Genomic DNA, 24,892 nt, shown 5'->3' on the forward strand with positions numbered 1-24,892 from the left:
ATGATAATGAAAACTCCAGAGATGAAAGAAATTAAGTATTCTCATGGCTGGTGACAGGAATCTCAACAATGGGACTGCTCTGAGGGTCTCCCTTCCTCCCCTGCCAGCTGCCTGCGGCGGCCCCCCTGCTGCTCACGAAGACTTCTGCGGGAAATGAGGTGTCATACGGGGTGTCTCGGTCAATGTCTGAACCTCACCCACAGCGTATCTGAGTCACGTCCCTCTAGAACATACCCCAGTGCCTTTTACAAAGGAAACCATCTCTTGAACAGCGCAGTACATAGCCCTGTCGTATTTTCCGAACAGCAAAGCGGCTGATTGCAATATTATATCAATTTCATTTAGTGTATTATTACTTTGGAACCATAAAGCAGTCGGTTTAATCTGTATCTACAGCTGGGCCCATGCCAGTTTTGGTTCTGGTCCTCCTGCGCTACATGGTGCTGCTTTGGGTGTGGGGCTGGAAGCACATGGATCTCTATACTGTTGCGCTTGTAAGTATTCACATGGCGTGTTGCTATTGCAGTAGTGTACAGTAAAGAATTCAGAAATACTTCTGTTTATCACAGGTCTTAAAAAAATATAAGGCAGATGTAATTACATGAGTTTGACTTTTGAAAAAATACTGGAAATACAAAGGGGTTGATTCTATAGGATAGTTTTAACTGCTTAAATTCATGAAAGACACTTGGAATAATTACAGGATCAGGACCCAGATTTTCATGAGTGACCTAGTATTTTTGTGCATTTCATAAGATTAGTAAACATACTTGTTTTGTGTGGAAATAAAATGAAATTAGAGCCCAGGCTTTAGTACCTCAAATTTATAAAACATTTTTATTGCTTCTGCAAAGCTGGAGTCTTGCAAAAAGAAAAGGAAAAAAATGACAAGAATATTTTCTTACCTAAACAAGGTCTTGTTCTCCAAACACGTATGTATCTCCTTCATATATTATCAGTACCAGTGAAATTACTTACACATGTTAATGGAATTACTTGTATGCCTGTGCTAAAGCATTTTGAAATGCTGAGGGCCAAATGAAGACAGCTTTTGAAGAGGCAGGGGTGTTTCAGAGGAAATATCAAAGTGAACCTACAGCTGTGAGCTGGGAAATAGTATTTAGAGTGGGCCATGCAGATCCACAATGTCTATCTGCTATATTTTGTATTTTCACTGGAAAAATCTAATGTAGTTTCAAATACATCAGCCATCTAAATGCTAGGAAAATGAGCTTTGAACACAATAGTATACTGAAGGGAAAGGAAATCTGGTCAACTGCTAGGTGGCTCGTATTATTCCTGGCAAATGCACTGCCCATGTAGCACTTTAACATTTAATGTCATGGGAGAAGTAACAAAATTCCACAGAAGAGGACTATTAAGGTATCAGTCAATCCAGGTCATATTTCAATCAGCATTTCCTTTTTGTCAACAAATTCTTAAGAGTGTGACACTTTTTTAATGTTCTTTTTAGTTCTACCAGTTTATCTATCTTGCTATTCCTGCCTATAGACCAAGGGGTTAGAAGGAAGGGCCAGGAGGTTTGGGTCTAGTCTGTATCTTGCTGTTCACATGCTGTATAGTCTCTGGCAAATAGCTTTAGCTGATGTGCCTCAGTTTCCCTGTTTGGAGTGCTGGAATTTGAGATGAAAAGCATAGCAGATATGCAGCATATATTGCCTTTACCATAACAGTGGAAATATTCAGTTAGATCAAAAGTCAGAGGGAAAATGTGGACAACAGGAATAACAAGTCTTTTGAGAAAGATCTCCAACATGTAAGAAGTGACACACAAATGAATGGAGATGAACAGGGAGCGGAGCATTGTAAGGAAGTAAGAAACTGCAGCCATGTGAGCAGCCCAACCAAAAGGAAAGATCAACTGCAATGTGGTTGGGAAAACCAGGCGGTGGTAGTGGAGCTGAGCTACAGCCTTCATATTGCCCCCAGTACTGTCCTCCCAGCCTGACTAGCCTTCAGTGGAGAAAACAAAAGTATTTCCCATATTGGGTCTTGCTGTCTTGCACTGTTTAACTGGGGAAGAACCTAACAACTGCATCAGGTCAAGCTGGAGGTCCATGCTGCTTAGCATCCTGTCTTAACAGTAAGAGTGAGTGGCACTTTCGTAAAAGCTGATATTTCATCCTGGTCTGATTTTCCCCACTGAGTGCAGTTATGTTAATTTCATTGCTGTATTTGTAAGGTTAAGTGTGTATATAAATGTTTGCAGGACTTATTTACTGTAAGCCTGTTAACTAAGGGCCTGGGCTTACAGATTCTTTTAATGTAAGGATTTATGAGTAAGGACCAATACCACCCACTTGTAGAAAATGTTGAAATGTGGAACCCTGTAAAGGTCACTTTAAAGCAGTTTTAAATTACCAAAACTTCAGACTTACACAACGTATAACTAACATATGGCTATTATTATAAAACAACTGAAATTTAAACTTGATGAGCTTTCATTCCTAAATATCAACCCATTCTGTTATTCAATAGAACCAAAAAAATAGTTTAAAGCAGTATCTTCAGACAAACTCAGGCCAAATCTACTTATTACTGAAAAAAAGAGAGTTTGGGGTGAAAATGTGGCCCTACTGAATTGATGGAGTTCTGCCATTGATTTCAACAGGACAGAATTTGAGCATTTAGTGGAAAAAGCCAATTCCAACACACGTGGTTTTGTCTCATTTATTTAAGCATGTCTTCAAAATCTATTGTTCATCCTCAGTGTTTGTATACAAGGCATTGTTTAAAAGAACAATGCAGAGTGAACATTTTAAATACTTTGGAGCTGTCTAGGAATTAGCACTTGTCTATGAAATAAGAAACTCACCTAAATAAATACTACATATTTATATAGAACAGGTCTTTTTTTTCCACACATAAATTTGACAGGTCTATTCCACTTCTTATTTACATAGAAGAATTTTCTTTAATCCAGGAGGCGCCACACATAAAGTAGCTAATTATCCATACAGCTAATTATCCATATAAAGGAATGTATACATATTCACAGGTTTTAACTAGCATCTAACTTCTGAAAAGCCATGGAGAAAGCTATTGGCTTTGCCTCTTTCATGAACGGAGCGTTTTACGCATTGGCACAATTTCTGTGGGTGTCAGCTCCACTTAAAGGTACTGTACCTTAGGTACAGTAGGTACTTAAAGACTGTACCTTTCCCAGTACAGCTGTATGGTGACACTACTCTCTTCTCTCCCCTTCTTTCTTCCCGCTCCATTGTCTTCCGTTCCAAAACCAATAAGCCAAACCTGTACTTCTGGCTCACACTGGATTAACAGCAGCCACGTGTGTTGTGCGGTATTATAAGCTGATTCAAGCTAATTTGATTTTTCTAGGTGTGCAGCAAGTATGACAGATTAGTCTTTGGCATAGAAACTTTCCGAACAAGCTGATGTGTTTGTTTAGGCTCAAGATCTGGCTTTTGGGCACTTGGAAAGAGCAGAGCTAGAGTGGTCCTGAGCAGAGTGGCTGCTCATGTGTCTGACAATTGAACAAACCAGGGGACAAGGGGTTGGAACTAGATGATGTTTAAAGTCCTTTCCAACCTAAACCATTCTATGACTCTATGAATTTGCCCCCTATGGGACCAAATATTGTGTAAGTAGCCTTTTCATTAAAAAAACCCACCCAAACATACAAAACGGTGTCAAAGGAAGACATCTCTTCTGGCATAGGTAACACATAGGGAAGTGAAACTCTTCTGCCTTTATTTAAGGCAAGTATTACAGTGTTATACTGACCAGAGGGATACAAAAGAAACCACAGCAATCCCACATAGCTTGTGGGACTTCCACTACGGTTAGGATCTGAGCTCTTTCACTGTTTCATAAACCCCAGCTGCTAGGCCTACTCTTTTCCACCTTGAGGGAGACCTCTTACTGCTTTTCTGAATCCAGGCTCTTCCTTTCCATTCTGACCCTGCAAAGGGTTAGCCAGGCCAACCCAAAAGTTGCAGACAGCATATGCAGAAACTAAAAGCTGTTAGGAATTCTGAGGCAAATACTACTCAAATCAGCTTTACTTCAGTCTTGACCTTTCCTTCTTCAGTTGTCTCCTTCCTAGGATACCAGGTGATAGCTCTTTGGGGTTACTCGCATATACTTTTTGTGCTGGTATGTCTTCCACTGTGTATAAGGCTCTACTAGTCTTGTAAGCCTTCATGTTCTCTATTTGTATGGCGTCAAAAAAGCCCATTTTTTTATTCAGACTGACTGATCTCCATGGGATTTTTGCCAGTTCTGGATTACCATGTTTCTCTCAAATCTGTTTTCTATCAGTTCAGGTAATTTAGGATAATCCAATAGTTCCTAGTTTAATACTATACTTATGGGACTTGACTTAGTTCAGATTATGCTAGCTTTTAAAAGCTACAGCAATCCCAGGAACTGTTATGAAATGCCATAAATCAGAGGTGCTAGTCACAGGTACATCCCTGATGGCTCAGCAAAGCCTGCCTGCATTCTTCCCAAAGGGTATCATTATCCCACAGACCCCAATACTATACAATTAACAACTTGTAGTCTGCTCCACCTTTTCCAGGGCTAGCCTGACCTTCAAGAATGGCAAGGGGAAAGCGAAAGGGGGGATGTTTGCGCTCTTCAACTGTATCCAGACAGTGTCACTGCTTAACTGAGGTGCCCTAGATTGAGTTACAGGAATAATAGCTCCTCTACCTGTCTTTAAATTCCTTCTGTCAGTCAGATTCAGTGTTGAATCACAGATGAGCCTCTGGGGCTCAATGGACATTTCACTGGTCTATGACCTATGAACATGTGTCATCTCACTGTCAGATGATTATTAGAAAACTGAATCAAGTCTAAACTACATTTCTGGGCAAGGGAACAGGCTTAATTTTTAGATTCAGTAGCAACAGGGCGAAAGAAATGAGTGTGGAAATGATCCCTACACTCTTCAGAGCCCTGTTTTAAGTACTGTAGTTCTACACTGATTGGTTTTTGGCATCCTAGAAGTTTCAGACTGTCAAGGCATAAAACTGTTCCCTTTTAGAAATTATTGCTCTTGCGGAGATGCTGAACTGTTGCCTCTCTTAATCGCCAATAATAAAAGAAAGTCCAAAATTTTTTGCATAAACATGTGGGAATTATTACAGATGGAGGAGGGGACAAGGGTAAGACAGAAAGGAAAGGGGCTGTGAGAGCAGACCAAGTCTGGAGATAACATGATGATTACATTTTTGTGGTTTCCTTCAAAGTCAAAGCGTCACGGGTGAGCATACGAGAAGGAAGCAAAGGAAAAAAGGTTTGATGATGGGCACAGGCGGTTTTAATGAGAACTGTTCTTAATGTCCAGTACTGTGGCATGAAGGAAAAAAAAACCCAAAAGATACCACTTGACTTTTAGGAGCATCAGAAAGTCAAACAGCAGAGCTGCTGGGGTTTGGGGAGGTAGCCTGGAAGCTTTACTGACAGGTGAACTGTTTATTTGGTTAATCCTCTGTAGCTATTTTAAGTCCTCTGCAGAGGTGTGACACATTCTGGCTGTGCTGCTAGACTTCAGCTGTTCTCTTCTACCCTGCCTTTCCACTTACTCAATGGAAAAAGACCTTTCTATTTTCTGAAGGAAAAAAGCAGAAAGCAGGCATTCCTCTTCACCAGTGCATATAGCTGAGGAACTATTTTCTGTTATTATATAAATCACAGAATCATAGAATAGTTAGGGTTGGAAAGGACCTTAAGATCATCAAGTTCCAACCCCCATGCCATGGGCAGGGACACCTCCCACTAAACTCTGTCACCCAAGGCTCTGTCCAACCTGGCTTTGAACACTGCCAGGGATGGAGCATTCACAACTTCCTTCGGCAACCCATTCCAGTGCCTCACCACCCTAACAGGAAAGAACTTCCTCCTTATATCCAATCTAAACTTCCCCTGTTTAAATAAATAATAAATGTGCATTATTTGATGTCTGAGGTAAATTTAAATGAATTACTGATATCTGCTTGCAGTGGATGAACTTTACAAACATCAGAATGTGTTGAAATATCACATTACAACACAAGCAGGCTTTGAAACTCTACAAAACAGGCTTAAGAAAGATTTCATGAGGAAGCTAATGCAGACTGGGTTATAGTGAGGCACCAGGGAGGGAAGCATCCCCCAGCTCACTTTCCTCCCCAGCTCCTACTGGCATACTGGTGTATGCTTTTCTCTGCACTTTAAATGATCCAGTTTCATTCCCATTCTGGAGCCCCTCTTACTCCACACTTACAAGAGTTTTGCATATAGGTTTCTACTGCTTGTGGTTTAATACCTTCTACTCCTCTTGCCCACATCAAGCTGGATGGAGTGTGGATGGCAGCAGTGGAGAAGCCTGTACAGGTATTTGCCATTTGTACTGTATTTCCTCAGACTGCTGACTTCATCATTAAATATTAATCAAGTTCTCCACCTTTTATTTAAAACATGCTTTAAGCAAGCCAGCACTTTTTCCTGTGCTACTACCTATGCATTTCAGTCATGAAATGTCTTTATTATAAATACTTCAATTATCTTTTGGAATTTCTACCTACTTCTAAAGGTGGCTCAACCTCTTTTAAGAAGCTCAGAACACTGTAAAGTCCTTATTGTCCCTGCCTAGCAAACTGAATCACAGTTTCTGTAGCTCATATTCCTGCCTTCATATTACTGTTTTCCTGTTGTTGGGTTTTTTTTTCCAGAGAAGCATTTGGGGAACTTGATGAGAAATATGAGCAAGGTATGGTTTTCCTAGACTGATGGAATCACCAAATCACTTCAAAACACTGAACACAGCAGAGCACTGAAGAAGGGCAGATTTGGTCTTTTACCTCCAGTTGTCACCCTCTGTTTGTATGGCACAAAGCTGGGATCAGGAAGAAGGGCTGGAGAGTGAGTGGCAGCTTTTGGAAGAAGTTGGATCACTGTGCTAAGTGCTCTCCCATCATAGAGAAGAAGCAGCAGCATGCACTCAGGTCCTGAACCTGAGTCCTGTTGCAGTCAGTGGAACTTGTCTTTTCGGGCCTCAAGTTGTTAGAGAGGTAGTTCAGCTCAAATTGCAAGGCGAGGAGGGGAGAGGGATAATGTAACTGTGGTTTCAGGGGGGTTGTTTCTGACTCCTGTGATTCTGATGGAAACATTCAGTATGAGGTCCCTGAAAATTCAATTTTTCTTTTTAATGGAAAACGCTGCTTCATCACAGGGTACCTGGCCTGGCACTGCATGTGGACTTGCCGAATTACAAGGCTTTCAAGGGACTCTGCTGCTACAGAAGGACAGCTGATGCAGCCTGATGTTACAGCACCGTCTGCTGAACAGTCAAGATTAGTATTTGTAGCTGCTGCCACCAGGATGCCCACAGAGCTTTCATGGGTCAGCAAGCAATGATTTTGAGGCTAATTATTATTGAGGCAAACTCCATCTCAGGATTCTGGATACAGTTCCTTTTTTCTACTGATAACAAAAGTCCCTCACACAGCAGAGAAAGGACAGCTGCATGAAGCAGGTGGGAGAAAATTTCCATTAGTTCTGGGTTTTACATATTGATAGTTTTCCTGAAGTGTTTAACTATTACATGCTAGCCCGATCCTCCAGTGTAATTCTGCAACAGAACAGTCAGTGGGAGGTCTGCATTTTGATTTCAGGGGAAAAAGGAATGACAACTTTGTTTTGTACATATTATATGAGCTCCTGAAACCCAGTTCTGCTTTCCACGTGCAAATAAAGCTTTCACTGCTACAGCTGGGTTTATGTTAGGGCTTTCTGACACAGAGTTTAGCTCACTGAGTTTTTCAGAACAGACTCAGTACTTTAGATTACTTTTATTTTTATGTGCGCCATTCTTCATGAAGTGTTTCACAAAGAGGCAGCTTGGTTCACATGAGTAAATGAAGTACGTTGGCCAGCTGAAGGATATTTTCCTATCACTTTCAAATATGGCTAGACCAAAACCCATAATCATGAGAAACATTTCATGTGAAGAACTTGGGGCTGTTTTCAAGCCACCTGACTTCACTTTGGTTTTGCTTTTTAAAACTACCTAGAAAATAGCATAATCTTTTTTGTACAGCTGGATGAGAGCCAGACCTCTGGCTCCAGAGGTAAAGGGCAAAAACTAAAAAAATCCTGTCTGAACAGGCAACTCCACCCTCTTCCCCAAGTCAGCTTGGCCTTCTGACAGAAAGTGAGCTCTGAAGCAAATTCATTCATTGCCTTTTTTTTGGACAAAACTCAGAATTCTGGACTCACACCACAGAGAGACCATTTCCATGAAATCCAGCACGCTATTTTATCACCCTTTGTCTTCCCTATAATCAGATGGAATTAGCATTTGGACAGTGATTAATTAGATTAATCATTTTAATTGCTTTTATCAAAGAGAAAAGCCTGCACTGGAAATTCAGTGTTGTCAAAGGAAGGTGACTGCCTCATGAGTGGAGTAAAGAAGGAGCTCAGTGTTGTGATGCAGCAGCAAGGGGTACTATCCTAGCCAGGTATGCAAAATATGAGTGAAATTGTCCCCTGAGATAGACATCTGAGCCCACAGAATCAGTGGGAGAGAGAAGCAGTAAAGGAAACAGGGAGAAGAAAGTAGGGAGAACTGTCTGTATTTAGTCCACCTACTCACAAAATAGACTGAAGTGTTGGTCTCCCTCACAGTACGTTGTTTCTTTTTCTCCTTTTCTTCACAATGCTATTTCTTATGCCTCCCTAAACTTTCGGGGCCCTTTTGAGATCACCCACCATGATACTAGAGACAGATACAGGTTTCATCCAGATTCAGTGGGGTGGCAGGTGCAGAAAGCCAGAGGTCCTGACACCACTATAGTTTGACTTAATATCTGGTTAGAAAATACCCTGGCTTTCTTCTGCTTGTATCTTAGCTTTTGTGTCTGCAGAATCAAGGTATAGCTGTGTGTGTGGCATGGGATGAAGAGGCTGATTCCTTCCTGGCAGTGGTTCGGGGGAAGCCAGAACAAGAAGATAGATGCAGGAGCTCAGAAGTGCTGCCACATCTGCTGGTTCAGATATGACCTGAGGCTGTTCAGATGCAGGAAAGCCATCAAAAGCTACAACTCATTATCTGCCAGACTTGGCCTCCTGCATTGTCAGTGGTGGGAAGTAATGGTGGTACCTCCAAGAGATGTCTGATTTATGCACTGCAATTACTTCTTTCCAGTAGCTGCATAAGAAACCAAAGTATGGAAACCCTAAATAATAAAGGATACAGGAGGATCCAAATTCATATGCAGTAAGTCATCTAAAATGCTTCATATACTAATGTGAGAAGACTGAATATGGCTCAAATGATTTAGGAAAGTTTAGAAAATAATGTTAAGAATGAACAGATTCTAGACTGAAAATAGTGATACTTTCTAAATTTCATTAAGTCCAGCTCTCATCTGCACTTAAGTGTATGCAAGAGAAGGTACATTTGTAACCTCTGCATTTCATCAGTCCATTTTGCTGTCAGAGACCTGTCTGATCCTGTTACAAACTGGAGCAGTAGGGCTGGCCCCAAGTGGACAAAACTGGTTTTCATCAGGAAGTGTCATCATATTAAAATCAAAGCTTCACTCTGAGAAGGTCCTACTTTCAATGAAACCAGAGTTGTTCTTAGGCACAAGATACAGCTAAGAGCAAAACAGCACTTCCTTCACTTAGGGAAGACACATGTCCAAGTCCCACTCAGGCAGACCTTTGCAGCGTGGCTTGGTGTCCAAACCACTGGCTTACAGGTTACTCTCATGAGTTCCATCACTCTTAATATATAACTGCATATTTGCTGGAATAACAACATCTTCCATTAGGCAGGAGAATGCTATATACCATTAACCACTAACATCGGTGTCTCTACTCTGTGAGCCACCGATCCACGCCGATCACTTGCCACGGGACTTCACTAGATCAAGTAATTGAGTCCAGCATTTCCAATTACAGTTAATTTTCATGAGGAAGAACTCACCAAGCTTTTGTAATCATTCACTAGGTTTACTGTCCTTTTATCATGACTACATGCTTGATTACATTTCTATTTGGATCTTTAACTTCAGGAAATACTATCTATAACACAAGAGGTTCTCACTCATCCACTTAAAGTGATTGAAATCATGCTAGAAAAAAATCTGAGGCAGTAACCAGATACTTTGCTACAGGGTATTTGTAATGTAAAAATAGTAATTCTTAATCTTAAAAAAGTGACAACCTGACCCTGTTATTTTAGTAAACTCTAAAAATTGCTCATTTGTAAGTGCTTGTTTTCTTGGTGACTAATCCACACAATCACGCATTGCTCTGATTCATTCTGCAATACCATTTTCCAACACAGTAAATTTGGTCTATCAATCAAGTTGATGCTATCTGATCCTATCAGCCAGCTTTTGAGGATGAGGATAGGAGGGTCGATGTACCTATCTTCAGCAGCACCACCACATGCTTCTTTGCATTGTCCTAGTGACAGGCTTCAGCTTCACCTCTGAGGAGACAGTGTTCAACCTCTAAACCAAATTAAAACCAGTGGAGTTTGAAGTTATATGTTGGTAGGAACATATGAAAGTGCAAGGTAAAATAATTTACTCCAAGAGTCAGGAGGACTGGGTCATACCAACATAATCAGCAAATGGGGCATAAGATACTGAACGCACAGCAATGTACGTGAAGGCACATAGAATAGAAATGTGAACTTTTGCTGTTTAAAATGTGCTTTCCCCAAAAGCTCAACAGATTGCAGCCTAGAACAACAGAGGACACCAAAAGAGAAGAGCAGCATGTGAAGAGCATAAGAAAGACAAGACCATTGATGCACACACTAGTGAGGCAAAACAGCATGGTCACAAAAGGTAGTCTTGTCACCAAAGGCACACAGGTCTTTTGGCTCAGTTAGTCCTTGCTAATGGTTATGTGGTGGTCCTGTTACCAGTTTGCTCACCTCTGTCCCTCCTGATTATATCATTCACCACCACCCACCACCATTACTTAAACATTAGGCAAACAGAGAGATAAGCGTGCATGGGAATATAGCAGTTATTCTGATCTCTCTTCTTGTCAGCTGCCCATCTGAGCATGACTTAGGTAAAGGTGCAAGAGAAAAAGAGTCATTAGCATCTCCCCTCAATGGAAGCATAGGAGATAAAGGAGGCATGTGAAGGATGAAAGAGCTAACAAAATTTAGCTTTCTATCCAGACCTTTATTAAGTCCCTCAGCAGCAAACAAGCCATCTTCTAGGCTTTAGCTGAAACTCACTTGTTTTGCTATGCTTCAATAATTTCAGTCTAGCTCCTGTCCCTTGACACAACACATAAAAATTCACACTCCAAACAGCAATTGCTGTAATAATAATACTTACATTTCATTATTTAACCTCATGCTATTTGTTCATGAAGATTAGTGCTTAATTAATTAACAACACTTAGCATTTCCACTTAGCACTTTACCTCTTCAAAGCATCATACAGACAGTACCTTATTAAGGGCAGAGCTCCATAGACACTTCACATCAGGACTTCCCTTTGACAACTCTGCATCCAAGACTTGCTCACGTGGCAGCATGAATTTAAGTTAAAAGCCCCGTTGCCTTCATCAGGAAGCAGGTAATGCCCTGGCTATAAAGTGACTACCTTTGCAAATTCCTTTTCTTTTAATGCTGATTCTGGTTGCTTACTATTCATCCAGGGATCTAATTATTGGCTAATGTGATGGGTGATAATTTGAACCTTCTATTAGTGTTATCTACAAAACCGTCATTCTTCCTGTTAGTGAAAACCTTATTCTGAGTCACTTGGTTCAACTGCCTTTGGGTAGAAAATGTGTTAACCACAAAAACAGATTATAAAACGTCAGGCCACATTTTTAAGGGAGATGGTTCTTTCAATCCATCAGTCAAATGCCTGCTATCAAAGCACCTCTCTTGTAAGCACCCCAGGGTGCTACACAACATCAGTAGGCAATATAAACACAGTGCTTTTATGGTTCACTTTATAATTGGACATTGACTCTGAACCTGTGAAACAAAAAGGAATTGAATTTCATGACCAAAGAGGATAACGTGCACAGGATTAAGTAGACAACACTGGTAGAAGCAGGAAAGCAATAAGGCATTGGATGCTGATAGAAAGATAAAATTTGCAAATAAGAAACCAAAGGCATTAAACAGTTCTGAGTAAATTCTCATAAACCAGCAGTAGCATTCAATGCTTCATATCAATTCACTATGATTTTTCAGAGAATCAAACATGCTGATGAGTTTATTCAAAGCCCACTGACTGACTGGGCCCTCACTATGGGAACTAAACAGAGAGAGCCCTAAATGTGCAATAGCTCCAGCCAAGAGAATTATCCAGACAGTATGGAAATAAACTTCGGTCAGAGTCAAATGGGAAGAAAAAGAAAACATTCCTCACAGTTCAAGAACTTGTCTAGCGTCTCAGAGGATGTCTCCACAGGGCAGTGGCTGGCATTACAGCAGCCTGGGGCTGCTGCTGCTCAAACCTGCTCCAGAAGCAAGCAAGTGATCCAATGCAACAACATAGCTTCCAGCTCTGAGTGGTGCTGTGGTGTGTCACGTGCACCTCACAGCTCACAGCAGCTAGGTCAAACAGCTTTCTCAGGAAGCCCCTCTTGCCAGATGAGCCACAGCTTGATAGATACTAGAAATTTAAATGGTTTGGTTCGTTGAACACTGACTATACTGAGCAGAATCTGACCTAACCATTTTGGCACTGAATTATTCTACAAGGATAACTGTGTACTGCTAACTCCAGTGTCTTTGTACCCAAAATATGCTGTTACTGCTAACTTCTAAAATCCCAGGAGTTCAAAATAAAAACCAGGCCTTCTTATCCTTTAGTATAATTTCATTTAAGCTGCCGATGGATGAGACCCTTATTGCCATATTCAACCTCAAGCTGAGGGTGAGATACTCATCCTAGATCTTTCTGGACATGCATGTTTGGAATTCAGTACCTGTCTTTCATCTTCCTTTTAGTCCCCACAAATTCTTTTCGCCTTACTTAGCTTCAACTTCAATGCTCCAATATTCCCTTGACACCAGTTACCACTGCCTAGGCCTCCCTTATCTCAGACACCCCTCAGCCTAGCCAGCCCCAACCAGGTAACAACTAAGCTCTCCATCATTTGCTCATCTTGCAGCCCTGTCTAACATCTACCACCTTGGACCTATCCCAGACCCAGCCCAGCCTGTGCATGACCACTCCCCTGAACCACCTCTGCATTGGTTAAGGCTGGGTCCACTGATGTATACAGTTAAACGTGAATTAGGTAAATCATGTGCCTTTTTATAATGAGTTTCCTAAAATGACAGAGGACAAAACCACCAGCTGTTAGTTACTGCTGATCAGGAAAAGATACCTGTTAATTAGAATGCACATTGGATCAAGCCATTAACAAATGCATTGTGAAGCTACTACTGAAGATGATTCAAGTTACCACCTAGGTAACTGTGCTTCTGTTCCCAGCACAAGGCTGTCACATGAGCCCTTCTGATCACTTCTGTATTTACATTTGTTGTGCATCTGTTGTAGCATCTCCAGGCCCTGACGTTTTGGAGGAACACATGCTGAGATACTTCCTGACAGGGGTGAGCTTCCAGTCCTGGAAGCCTGCTGGGTGCAGCTCAAGATGTGAACGGAAAGCAAGCATAAAACCATGGTTAAGACAAAAGCCTGGTATTTTGAAGTCAGTTCCCTACTCTGGTGTATGACAAAAGTAACTGTCTAGATGACTCATATAATTAGAATTTTACCTCTCATTCTCCTGCTTTACTCAGCCTGTACAAAGAAACAGGTTGGTCTGTTTAATCTGTCACGAAGTTTCCACTCATGCTGTCATTACCCTATAATGTAATAAAGGGTAATATAGTACTGTTCTATGACAGAAAGCTTCAGAGGACCATGTATCCATTTCTGTTTTTCATAGTGCTCCCCCTGTAAAAGGTCATGGGGACACGTCCATAGAGCAATCAGCAACAGATCTGTTGTGGTCATGAATGTGAGGGCCAGCATGTATTTATTCCCTGCTTCCAGCCATCAGTGTCTGATGTCATTGGGACAATTTATACTTTCTGGCTATCACAACCTCCTACAGCAATGAATTTCACAAGTGGTATTGATTGCATTAAGTCATACATGTGCTTCCCCTATTGCTTCATCAGAAGAAAGTGTTCCTGCTGCTGCACCACCGTGGTGCATAGTATCAGCCTTGCAATTTAGTCTGCACAGGGAGTGCTGGATGGATTGTTTGATGCCCTGCAGTACAAGACATCCTAATCTCCTTGCCTAGTGAAATTGCTCAGCACCAGGGTTAATACTGAAGTGCAGGCCAGCTGAAGCTACCTTTAAAAGGCAGGGTACACTCCAAAGTAAATATGGTTGGCATGACACAGGTATATATTTTACTTAGAATTTTGTCACTATGTCTATTGTAAGCACAGCTTTTCTTTAATTGATTCCTAGTATTTGCTACAGACAATATTGAAATATTTCTAACAGCATTTTCACAGTAGCATTACTCATTCCACCCCTGCTTGGATGTCTTACCTTTGTGGTCCACAACTTGACTGTCCAGTCAAATGATGACGTGACAAAGAGATGGGAAAAGTCAATTGGACCCACTGCCATGTGACAATTGATTCCTGTGACGGGTCCTTGGTGGCCTTCAAAAATTTCACCAATGCCAGCTTTACTGCAGGAAGAAGAGACATTTGCATTTAGTGAGTGGTATAACATCTGGTGATTTAACATCATTTTTCTTTACCCTTAGGTTCCTATTTCCTTTTAAAATTCCACTTAATCTGTAAGTTTCTGTCCATTGAGTAAGGTCTTTGCCTACAGAGGTTTACGCCTTTGGGCACAATTAAGGATAAGAATCCAGCACAGGGAGACTTTGTCTTCCTTCTGAAGACTTGTCTTACTCACTCTTACATACACTGTCTACTACTGTAGCTTGAAATAATATTTATGTATAATCATAAAATAATTCTAAATTATAATTATACTATCGCTTATGGCTGTGAGTAAGCCATTATCACTAGGAATAACCATTAAAATAAAAATGCAAATATGTTAATGAGCAAAAATGAAATACGTTAATGAGCAATTCTTTTTGTCTTACACATCTAAAATACCTTTCCACAGCAGTCAATCAAGTCACTAGGAAGAAAATCCTTTTTCACAAAAACTGAAGGAACTGTTCCTGTGATCAGGTATCACAGAGTCATTACTTTGAACAAGGGGAGATGTGCATTTCATCAGCCTGAGGCTAGAACAGCTATTAGGAGGGAAAAATACAATGCTGTGTAAAAGCGAATGTGCGCAGTTTTCTTCCTCCTGGAAGCAAATGACACCAGATCAGTTGTCAGGGCTGTCTCACAGTGTATACAGAAAGGGGAATAATGATATTACCCTTTCAGTTACATTATATAAAAATTGCCAGTGGGAAAAAAATAACATTAAAAATAGCCACAGCTGTGACAAGGCTTCCAGCCCTGTGTCACTGTGAGTACAGCTTACCCAAAGAGATAGGAGCTGCACTGGAGCAAATTGGTTCCTCATATTGCTAGCGTGGTCCCCTCACCTCTCCTGGTGACCACCATCACAGTGTGGCCTCACTTAAGCTTCCCTGACAGACCGTGCAGCTTGTGCTGGAGCAGGGACTAAGCTCTGCAGTGCCTCTGCAGTGCTGGGTACAAAGCCCTCCTCTTATTTTATCCCCACCTGTCTGTCATATAGTCAGTGGCATAAGGGGAGTTCTGCAGCACTGAGAACACCTTGGGTGTCTGCTGTGCTTTGAAACACCTTTTTCCAGAATAACATACGGCTCTCCACTGTGCTGGGCTGAAGGACACAGGAGCCTCTGCAAATCAAATGGGGGTGATAGCAAAAAGCTCTAGGAAAGGCAGGCAGGAGCAGAAAAGGAGTGCATTTTTTGTTGGTCAGCTGAAGGCTTGCTAAAAAGTTGCGCTAACAAGAGGTTCTGTCACGTTCCTCCTCTTGTGAGGAACAAACCAGGCATGTCTGAAAGATCAGAAGTGAGAAATGCCCTTGGGCATGCTTCATTTACCCTAGCAGCCTATGATTAATTCAAACCATCAGTCGCCACAGCCTGTAAATATGCCTAAATAGACACAATTTTGCAATACTGTCAGTGGTCAGGCTAAAATGAAAATAGTTTAAAATAAAAATTATATGGAGCAAAGTATATGTAAAACTATTTATACAATATTAGGAATGTGTAATAGAAGCCTTACAATCTTAGACCAGTGTATTGATGTCTATTTGGTCAACAGAAACACAGAGTATGATAAAATATGAATTCAGAGAATACTGCAAACTATCGGTGGGGGTGAGCTTTAAATCTATTAGTGAAAAAAGTTTCTTTACAAAAGCCTTTCAAGTATCCCAGAGGCTGAAACTACCACTAGAAGCCAACAGAGCACTCTAGCATCCTCAAGATTTACAGGGTACAAAATAAGGAACTTGTAGTATTAAAACTACAGCCTGGCTTATGTGAGGAAGGGATATGACCTGATATTTCTGAGGTCCCAGTCATCTCTTCTTCAGGCAGATGTCTGAAAAAGGTAAAGGAATGCAAACCTAGGAGTAGTCATTCCCCCCTACCAACTATGCAGGGAGCAGTATAACAGGCATAGCACAGATGCTCGGTCAGGTGACTCCTGTCCTAACCATGCAAAGTAGAACAGTACAGACACTGTCACACAAGATTAAAAACACGAAACACTCTCCACACACACTTGGCTACCTCATGCCAACACAGGCACACAGTATCAAAGTACAAAATGCTAAACATCACCTTCCATGACGACAGGCTGTGTAGACTGTTCCCTCTTCACTGCCAACAACAAAGTTATTGACATCTCCAGTTGGGAAAGCCATTCCTGTAACCGCCACTGGTTTGGACTTATTGTAAACCAGCTCCATGCTCTCCTACCAAAACAGGTCTTTGTTATTATTCTGCAATTTTGATATTATTCTGCAACCATCCTTTTGGCTGGCCGGGTTTTTTCCTGCCATCCCTGCTGCTGTCTGTCACACATCTGAGAGTGGCTGAAAGGCACTGGTCTTTGCTACATCATCTTAAATCAGGCAGAGATGACAGGTGAGAATTTAAAATCTAATGGTGCAGAAATTAAAGATAATACCTTAATGCTTACACTTGCCAGCCCCAGGCTCTAATAAAACGTACAATACCCTTCTATTTACAAACATGTTTGAAATCAGTTGTCTGTCAAGAAACACATGCAGTATCCTGTGCACCTGAGGCAATATCGGATTGTGCCATTTGTCCCTTTGCAGAACAAAACTGAAAAGTTGAGCTCCTCACTATCACCATTCTAAGCATTGCTTTTGAGGGACTTTCTGGGGTAACCCTAAACACTGCCCCTGGGCTCCACCATCAAGCTATCAGCCAGCAGGCTTTTTTTTTTTCTTCTCCTTTGGTAGCTACCTGTCAAAGTAAACCAGCATGCCCATTTCTGCCACTGCCAAGTCCAACCAGCATGAACGGATTGTGGCCATTGCAAGATGCGTACGCTTTGAGCAGATTTTAAACAACTTTTTGGTTCTTCAGCCTAAATGCTGTAACTCGAGAATCCCCAAAGGGGCTGAATGATTTAACAATTTTCATTTTTAGCTATTTAAGTGGGTAAGTTTTCTATGTGTAAAATGTCTAAGCTGCTGTTCTTCTAGGGCCAAAATCTGTAGCATTTTTCTCAGAAGGTCTTTTTGTTGTAGCTCAGGAAAGTGGGCATCCCTGTGAGAGGAGAGGGCTGCAAATCCATAGAGAAATACTTCTGCTTGGTTTATACTTTTCTCTGAAATACATTTGTTTCTACCAAAAAGAAGCAGAACTAGATCTGCTAAATGCATTGGTGGGGCACCTGTGGACCACATATTTCTGTGAAAAACTTCTGGGGTGAGACCATCATTTAGTGTCTCTGTGGAGACACAGCCAGATACTGTGGTGGACTCTCTCCTCCCAGGGCCTACACCATGGCTGTATGGCTGTACATGAGTGCTCTGAATCAGTGCCTTTGGAAAGTTTCATACTGACACACATCAGCAACACTCTACTCCTCCCAATTTAAAGCTATGGCTTGACGTCAAATCCTGTGCCTTCATCACCATGATCCACACGCCAAGCTTCAGCGTAATGTGGGGTGTGTTCCCATCCTTGTTGAAAGCCAGTTTGGAGCAGGGAAATTCCATCTGAGTGATGAAGTACTGGAACTGAGATGTTCACAAATCTCTGCTTCAGAATTTAGCATTTCAGTAAGTGAATATGTAAAGGTGGGATTTATCTTCTTGATTTTTAACTGAGAAACTGGGGAAGGGATTCAGTTGCCTAAGCATAGATGACTGGGGCTTTTTAGATACCTTCACTTCTATTCCAGAAGAGCATTGGTTTCCATATTGTTGCCTCAGATGAACACAGTCTAACTGTGAAGTCGGCTGAATTTGAATAGGAAAATAGATGGGATGACTTTCAAAAGCCCCTTCCATCCTAAGATTTGACAGTTCTGTACTCTAGGGTGGGTATCTGAAATGGTATTTCTCACTGGGCTGGGAGAGTCGTCCTCCAGAAGTGCCCAGTCTCTCTACATTACCTGTAAAGGGAACTAAAATTACTAGCTTAGACCTGACATGGACCTAGCTTCTAGATAGCTAAGCTTGGGATAGAGGAGTCCCACCTCTTTTGTAAACACTGAAGAGTAAATAATTCAATAGTAATTGCACATTAATGCATGATTAATGGATGATTAATGGAATCATGAAGAGGAGTTTCTACGCAGCATTTTGAAACAAGATCAAATCCCAGGATGCTTAGTAAAAATGATATGTTTTTTTTTTTTCCTAAGAAATTACATATAAAAAATAAGTGATGTGTTGGAATAGAAAATGTACTACTCAAGAAGAAAACACTTAAAAGATGCTTTCAATTGGCCTTTTTCAGCATCAAATTCTTTGTTTAGTTTTCATTATTATAATCACTAGTGGTTTGGACAATTTTCCTGGATTTCCTTTCATTTCTGATACAAAGTGGGGATTGGTGGGGTGTGTGTGTGGGAAGACAATGGCAGCAAACATTCCAGAGGGGGGAAATCAGTTCTAAAACTTTTGATTTACACTGTTTGTTCCTTTGGCTACTGAAGGCAGGCAGCAAAGTAAGCTTTCTGTGTCCCTTGGAAACCCATAGTGCCTAGGGTGTGTTCAGCAACAGTGCAATCTAGTCCGTATTTGTTAAACAATGCTGTAGAGTAAGTACAATTTATACCACAGGCGACTTCTGTAATTACCATGATTTAAAATGGATTATTTCATTTTCACTTGAAACTGACCTATGTATTAACGTATTACAATAATTACATGATTTGTGGTAAAGGAAATGGGTTTTGGCTCTTAGCAGAGACTGCTGGAAGCAAGCTATACTCTTTCAAGTGCATCCATTGGTTTTAGTTTGTACAGGACGTGAGGTTTTTGGCTTTTAGGTTCCATTAAGCAGGTATCCTGCTCTACTGAGGGTGCTTTTTTTCCCCCTGTGTATGTAAAAACAAACCCACCTGTGGAGTTGAGAGCATGTCCAGGCTCCAGGAGCACATTTTGCCATCTGTAGAGACGGTAATGAGATTGTGCGCATTCTGTGTTCCAACTACATTCACACAATACACGGGATGCTGAAAACACATTAACACTGGAAATCAGACAGCCATTCTCACATCATTACGAACAGATTACTAATGTCATATGTTGTTTTGAAAAATGATTAAGTAGTCACATAATGCCTGGAAAATACAGGAGTCAACTTTTGCCAGATAGGAATTGTTTCTTATTGTGGGGTTTTTTTTAGATTTAAATTTAAGAGGTACGTTATGGAGGTGGAAATGTTTTCAAAGTTTCATTTTTCTCATAATAAAATGACCCAGCTGAGTAATGCTGCAAAAATACTGAATTATGTGCATGAGATTTCACCCACAGGGACATATATCAATCTACTGATGGCTTTTGACACTGAAAATAACTGTCAAAAAGAGGCAAAGGGTCCAAATGGAATGAAAATGAAAACTTTATTCAAGAAAACAGCTGCATAAAACTTGAACTTTTCCAGAATTTGGCTTGCATGCTTGACATTTGCAAATGTACTCCACTTGAAAAACATGAACAAGTCCATCAACATTTTACAGCACTGGCCAATATATCTTTTTAAATCTGGCATCATAAATGTGCAGTGACTAAATTTAGGGTGTTACACCTGGTTCACCATAGAATAGTCATTCCATGGAGGCTGAATTCCACTTTGAGTGCAATATGAAACTTGGCCTATTCCTTTTCCGAGGAACCTGGTAATATTTGGAGCCTAAAGTGTCATCTGGCATCTGATGGTGACATATGAAGCTCAGCAACCTCCAGAGTGAAAAGTCGGTCAGACTGAACTACAAGATTTAATTTCTTTTGACCAGTACAAGTGATCCTACTGATTTAAGGATAGGACATATACACAAGTCAAGCAAAGAAGTATTGTATTTATCTGCCTCTTTTGTTGATGAATAGAAGACCTGCATCGCCGGGAAGAAAACATACTTTTCACTAATACTTTCAGTATTTAAACAAAATTAGGACCAACTTAACAAAAGATTCCTATAGAGCTTCTAAGCCAACTCCATGTAGGGTTAGAAACCTAGCATTTGCTCCTTCTGAAAAGAAAAGAATGGCTGAACTACCACTTATTTCAGACAACTTTAAGATCCAGCTGCAGGTCACCTACCCAGCCAGTAGGAAAAGGCAGAAATCTTCAGAATACTGGAAATCTCTGAGGTTTGATACCTGAGCAGATCCATTAAATGCCCCCTCCCTAAGTGCAAAAAGGGCAGCATCTGAAAGTACAGTGTGTGTGTGAGCACCCCCACCAAAGACGGAATCGGCAATTGCTGCCAATGCGATACCTTGTGTTCAGAGGCTACCTGTGCACACCAGCAAGTCACAGGGTCCATTTTGATGCAGACTTTTCTCTTTTTCTCAAGCTTTTTTCTCCAGACACCTCATTTTCCCCAGATCACCAAAAGGACGCCAACCTGTCCCTCACACTATTGCCCTTCTATGATGGACCTTCTTAACGCTTAGCAGTGAGCTAATGAGCCCAGTGCTAAACATGATTAGCACATGCTGATGTGTGAAATAGGCCTATTTTTTCATGGGTGTTTGACCTTCAGAAGTCCACGCAGACAGGGACAGAGTGGGTGGGAGGAAGCTAAAGCAAGCAGTGGAGTAGCTAGAATATTTAGACTTGAGGGAGAAAGCAAGTCCTGTCTTTCCAGCAGCACCTCAGTGTGCCATGCCTGGCTTTAATCAGGGCTACCAGCCATCAATTTCATGCATAATAAAACTCACGACATAAATGAAAAGACGTAAGGAAAATGGATGAAAAAGACAACCAACTGTACATAGAAGAAAGTCTAAACAGGCTACTTCCTTTCAAAGGGTTGCTGCCAGCTTGCTTTTATTTATTTTGGAAATTAAATCATCATGCAAAAGGATTTTGTCTTAATTAAGATTTCCTGTTGTCCCAAGTGCAGATGTGTGGTGGGTGTGAAAGGAAATTAGTGAGTAAGCTGCGGGTAGAATTCTCTTCCCTGGTGGATCCAGGCGGTAATCAGTGACACTAAACTTCAGGAAGGTTTAAGTCAGTGATAACTCTATCTGTTTCAAATAAGCTAAGTGAGAGAAAGAACTGAGAAAAGTCCTTTTTTCACATCTGGCGTAAGTTCAAATTAAAAAATGGGTGTTCATTTGACTGAAAAATGACTATTCACATATGTAGCAGTACATAAAGTAACACTGCTACAGTAGAGTTCTCTTAATTTAATCCTTTTTTTCTTTTTTTCTTGGCAGTGAGGATTCAAGCCAGCCTTTTGCAACCAAGACTCCGTTTACATTTTATGTGATTCTTATATATGAACATAAAGCACTCTTTTATTGTAAAATCTGATCACTCCTTAAAAACATCATGCTTCCTCATCTTGGACTGTGTAAACACTTATTTATACCAATCCATGACAGCACATAAAGTGCCCATCCACAACTGAAAGTCATTTATTTACAATTGTTAAAAGCAAAACATCACATATTGTTCTATTGCAATAATAAAACTAGTTTAATATATAATTCCAGGAGGGACAATTTTGTCTTAAACATTTTGTGATTGTAAACAAATTACTTCCCATTAATCTTTTCTTTTCCACTAGATTTTGAGTCCCAGTTGTTCAATTTTCAGTGACAGTCAGCTTCTTGCCACCAGTTTTCTGGTCTGCTACATCGCTAAATTGCACTTCCAAGAGAGACTGTTTCTTTTCATGCAGATTGAACAACATTACTGGCGACAAAATGAGCAAAAACATTAGGGAAATGAAAAGCAATATTGAAGTTGCAACCCATGGCACAGATCATTAGATTATTACATCAACATTCATGATAGTGGAAATTTAGGGAACAATATTTGTACTGCCTGGCGCGCTAAGCATGTCTGTGCACACTTGTCGTTTCTTAATATAAGAGACTTGCTATCATAATACTGGCCTGATGCTGAATCTTTTGCATTAATTCACATGGCATGGCTTCTAGAGCTGTCTTTTAACTTCAAGGATTGTGTTGTCACAGCCAACTAAAAGCTGAACCTTGATTTGCAACTTCCAAAGAGAAGAATCATAGAATCGTAAAAAATGGAGGTGCAAAAGACCTATCACTTAATCTGATCATTCTCTCTGCTATAATAAAATTACTATCTCTCAGAGTGCTTTGTGAAGTTCAGTTTCTTATGTTTCAGGAAATCTGCATTTCTCTGCCTTCTTATATCATACTATTACATTTTTCTCTTCCGTTTAGTTGCCCAGGGATGTTGTGAATGCTCCATCCCTGGTGGTTTTCAAGGCCAGTTTGGACGAAGCCTTGGGTGACATGGTTTAGTGTGAGGTGTCCCTGCCCATGGCAGGGGGGTTGGTCCTAGATGATCTTAGGGTCCTTTCCAACCCTAACTATTCTATGATTCGATGTATTTTCTTTTCTGCTTCACACTCAAGAATGGTCCCAAGCCCACTCCCAACCTGGGATGTGTTTATCATCCCATGAGTACACCTTCCAGATCTTATGAACAGGCTGCCTGAGCCCAAACTCTGGAAGAGGAGAGCTCAAGAATGCATAACATCTTAGTGCAGGACGGACTGGAAGTCAGTGCCATAGCAGAGTGAGGACACTTTAGCAGGCAATCCAGGCTTTTTCTTCCTCCAGCACAAATATGAGTACTTTGCAATGTGAGAGAGTCATCTACCACAGACATCATCTTTGGGGGACAGAGAAACTCTCTTCTTTCTCAGTCATTTTGTGTTGCTGATCTGCCTGTATATCTCCCAGACATCACCAGAGCCCTGTGCTACCATCACTATATCTGCAAGCATTAGTGTGTAATAGCAAAATGCTCTTCCACATCATTTAATTGAAATAAGCTCCCTCTCACTGTGCAAGCTCTGCCTTATAGCCCTGTCTGGATTAAGAAACCACAACAGACATGTATGTATTGCTGTATTAGAAAACAGAAACAAACTGTCCCACTCTTTTCAAGGATACCAGTGTCTATTTACAGGACTCCACTGAGATCACTGTAGGTGCCGAATGCTGATTCAAAAGAGAAACTTGTGTAAAAGACAACAATAAGTGATTCAAATTGCCTGCCATGTTGGACTGACAGATACACAGTCCCTATATTGACCTTACAGGCAATAAAGAGCAAGAGTTGCAGTGCCACTGTGCTGGCACAAAGGTGCCTTACTCAAGTGTTGTAATTGGTCCTGCTTTCCTTCTTGGAAAGGAGGATAATCTCCTGACCTGACATTATGAAGTGTGATGGTTAAGCACTTACAGGAGGTGGTTGTACATCTCTCTTACCTATTTCTTTCCCTTCAATGACAACACTTATGTTGCCACACACATCTGTGTGGCAACCATTACTGTAGACACACTAGACAGCTTCACTTCCCTGCTGTTTCCTCTAAAAAACATGAAGAGGTGATTTTTATCCTTACCGTGTGAGCAGCAGCAGATAAGGGAGTTCTCTGAACCGGAGTGCGCCTGTGACTGCGATTATCCCACAAGACGATTTGGCCAGAGTATGTTCCACCAACAACCAGGTTTGGGTGAAAGCGGGCAAAACAGACAGACATCACGGAGGACTGGAGTAAAACAGGTAGAGGGGGAGAGAAGGGTCACATGGTCAAACACCTTCAATTCTTTCCTTAAGGAAGCATATTGTAATTATCATTCTGTATTTTAGAAATCACTATATGAGCTCTATTCATATTCCTTGCACACCAGAAATTCTGCTAAAGCCAACAGGACACATGCAAAGAGCTAATTTTGACACTAAAATGTGTAGTTCCATTGGTCTTAGGGAAAATATGCACCACAGGATGAGTCTTAGCATGATCCTAAAAATCTGAGATAACCTCTCCATGACAGTGATGGGACACTGCTTAATATCATTTCCAAAACTGAGAACTTCAAGTAACCAAATGCCAGCCCACCAGTCTGGCATCCTGGCTCATGATTTCCCATCAGGGAGAGCTCTTCCCCTATTGCTCTTGTCTCACAAGCCAGTATGGAGATGGATATCTATTCCAACTACCACCTTCCAGTTTCTTTAACGTAACATACAACATATGAAGTCCTCAAGGGAGCAGTCCTCAGAACCTGCATATGCCAACAAGCTACAGCCAAGAGAACAAGCTTGAAGGACTCCTTTGAGTCCTTCACTCTCTTTCTAAGGAATTATTTCCCATATTTATATAATTGGTTCTGGATGTTATGTCTTTGTTTTA

The 24,892-nt window shown here is 41.0% G+C and overlaps 1 protein-coding gene across 14 annotated transcripts in view; it reads right to left on the bottom strand.

The window, feature by feature from the left end:
• The window catches only part of DYNC1I1 (dynein cytoplasmic 1 intermediate chain 1), a 194,306-nt gene that overhangs the window by 30,602 nt on the left and 138,812 nt on the right, over nt 1-24,892 (bottom strand). For all 14 annotated transcript variants that reach the window (XM_061350049.1, XM_061350053.1, XM_061350047.1 and 11 more), the window contains 4 exons: nt 24,101-24,247; nt 19,592-19,705; nt 16,825-16,958; nt 14,553-14,697 (listed from right to left, as the gene is read on the bottom strand). In XM_061350049.1, coding sequence (XP_061206033.1) covers nt 14,553-14,697; nt 16,825-16,958; nt 19,592-19,705; nt 24,101-24,247 — 540 coding nt within the window. The remainder of the gene's footprint in view (nt 1-14,552; nt 14,698-16,824; nt 16,959-19,591; nt 19,706-24,100; nt 24,248-24,892) is intronic.

Source organism: Neopsephotus bourkii, unplaced genomic scaffold (genome assembly GCF_033783945.1).
Source record: "Neopsephotus bourkii isolate Nb327-2 ecotype Australia unplaced genomic scaffold, CSIRO-AGI_Nbou_v1 NB_479, whole genome shotgun sequence".
Classification (NCBI taxonomy): Eukaryota; Metazoa; Chordata; class Aves; order Psittaciformes; family Psittacidae; genus Neopsephotus; species Neopsephotus bourkii.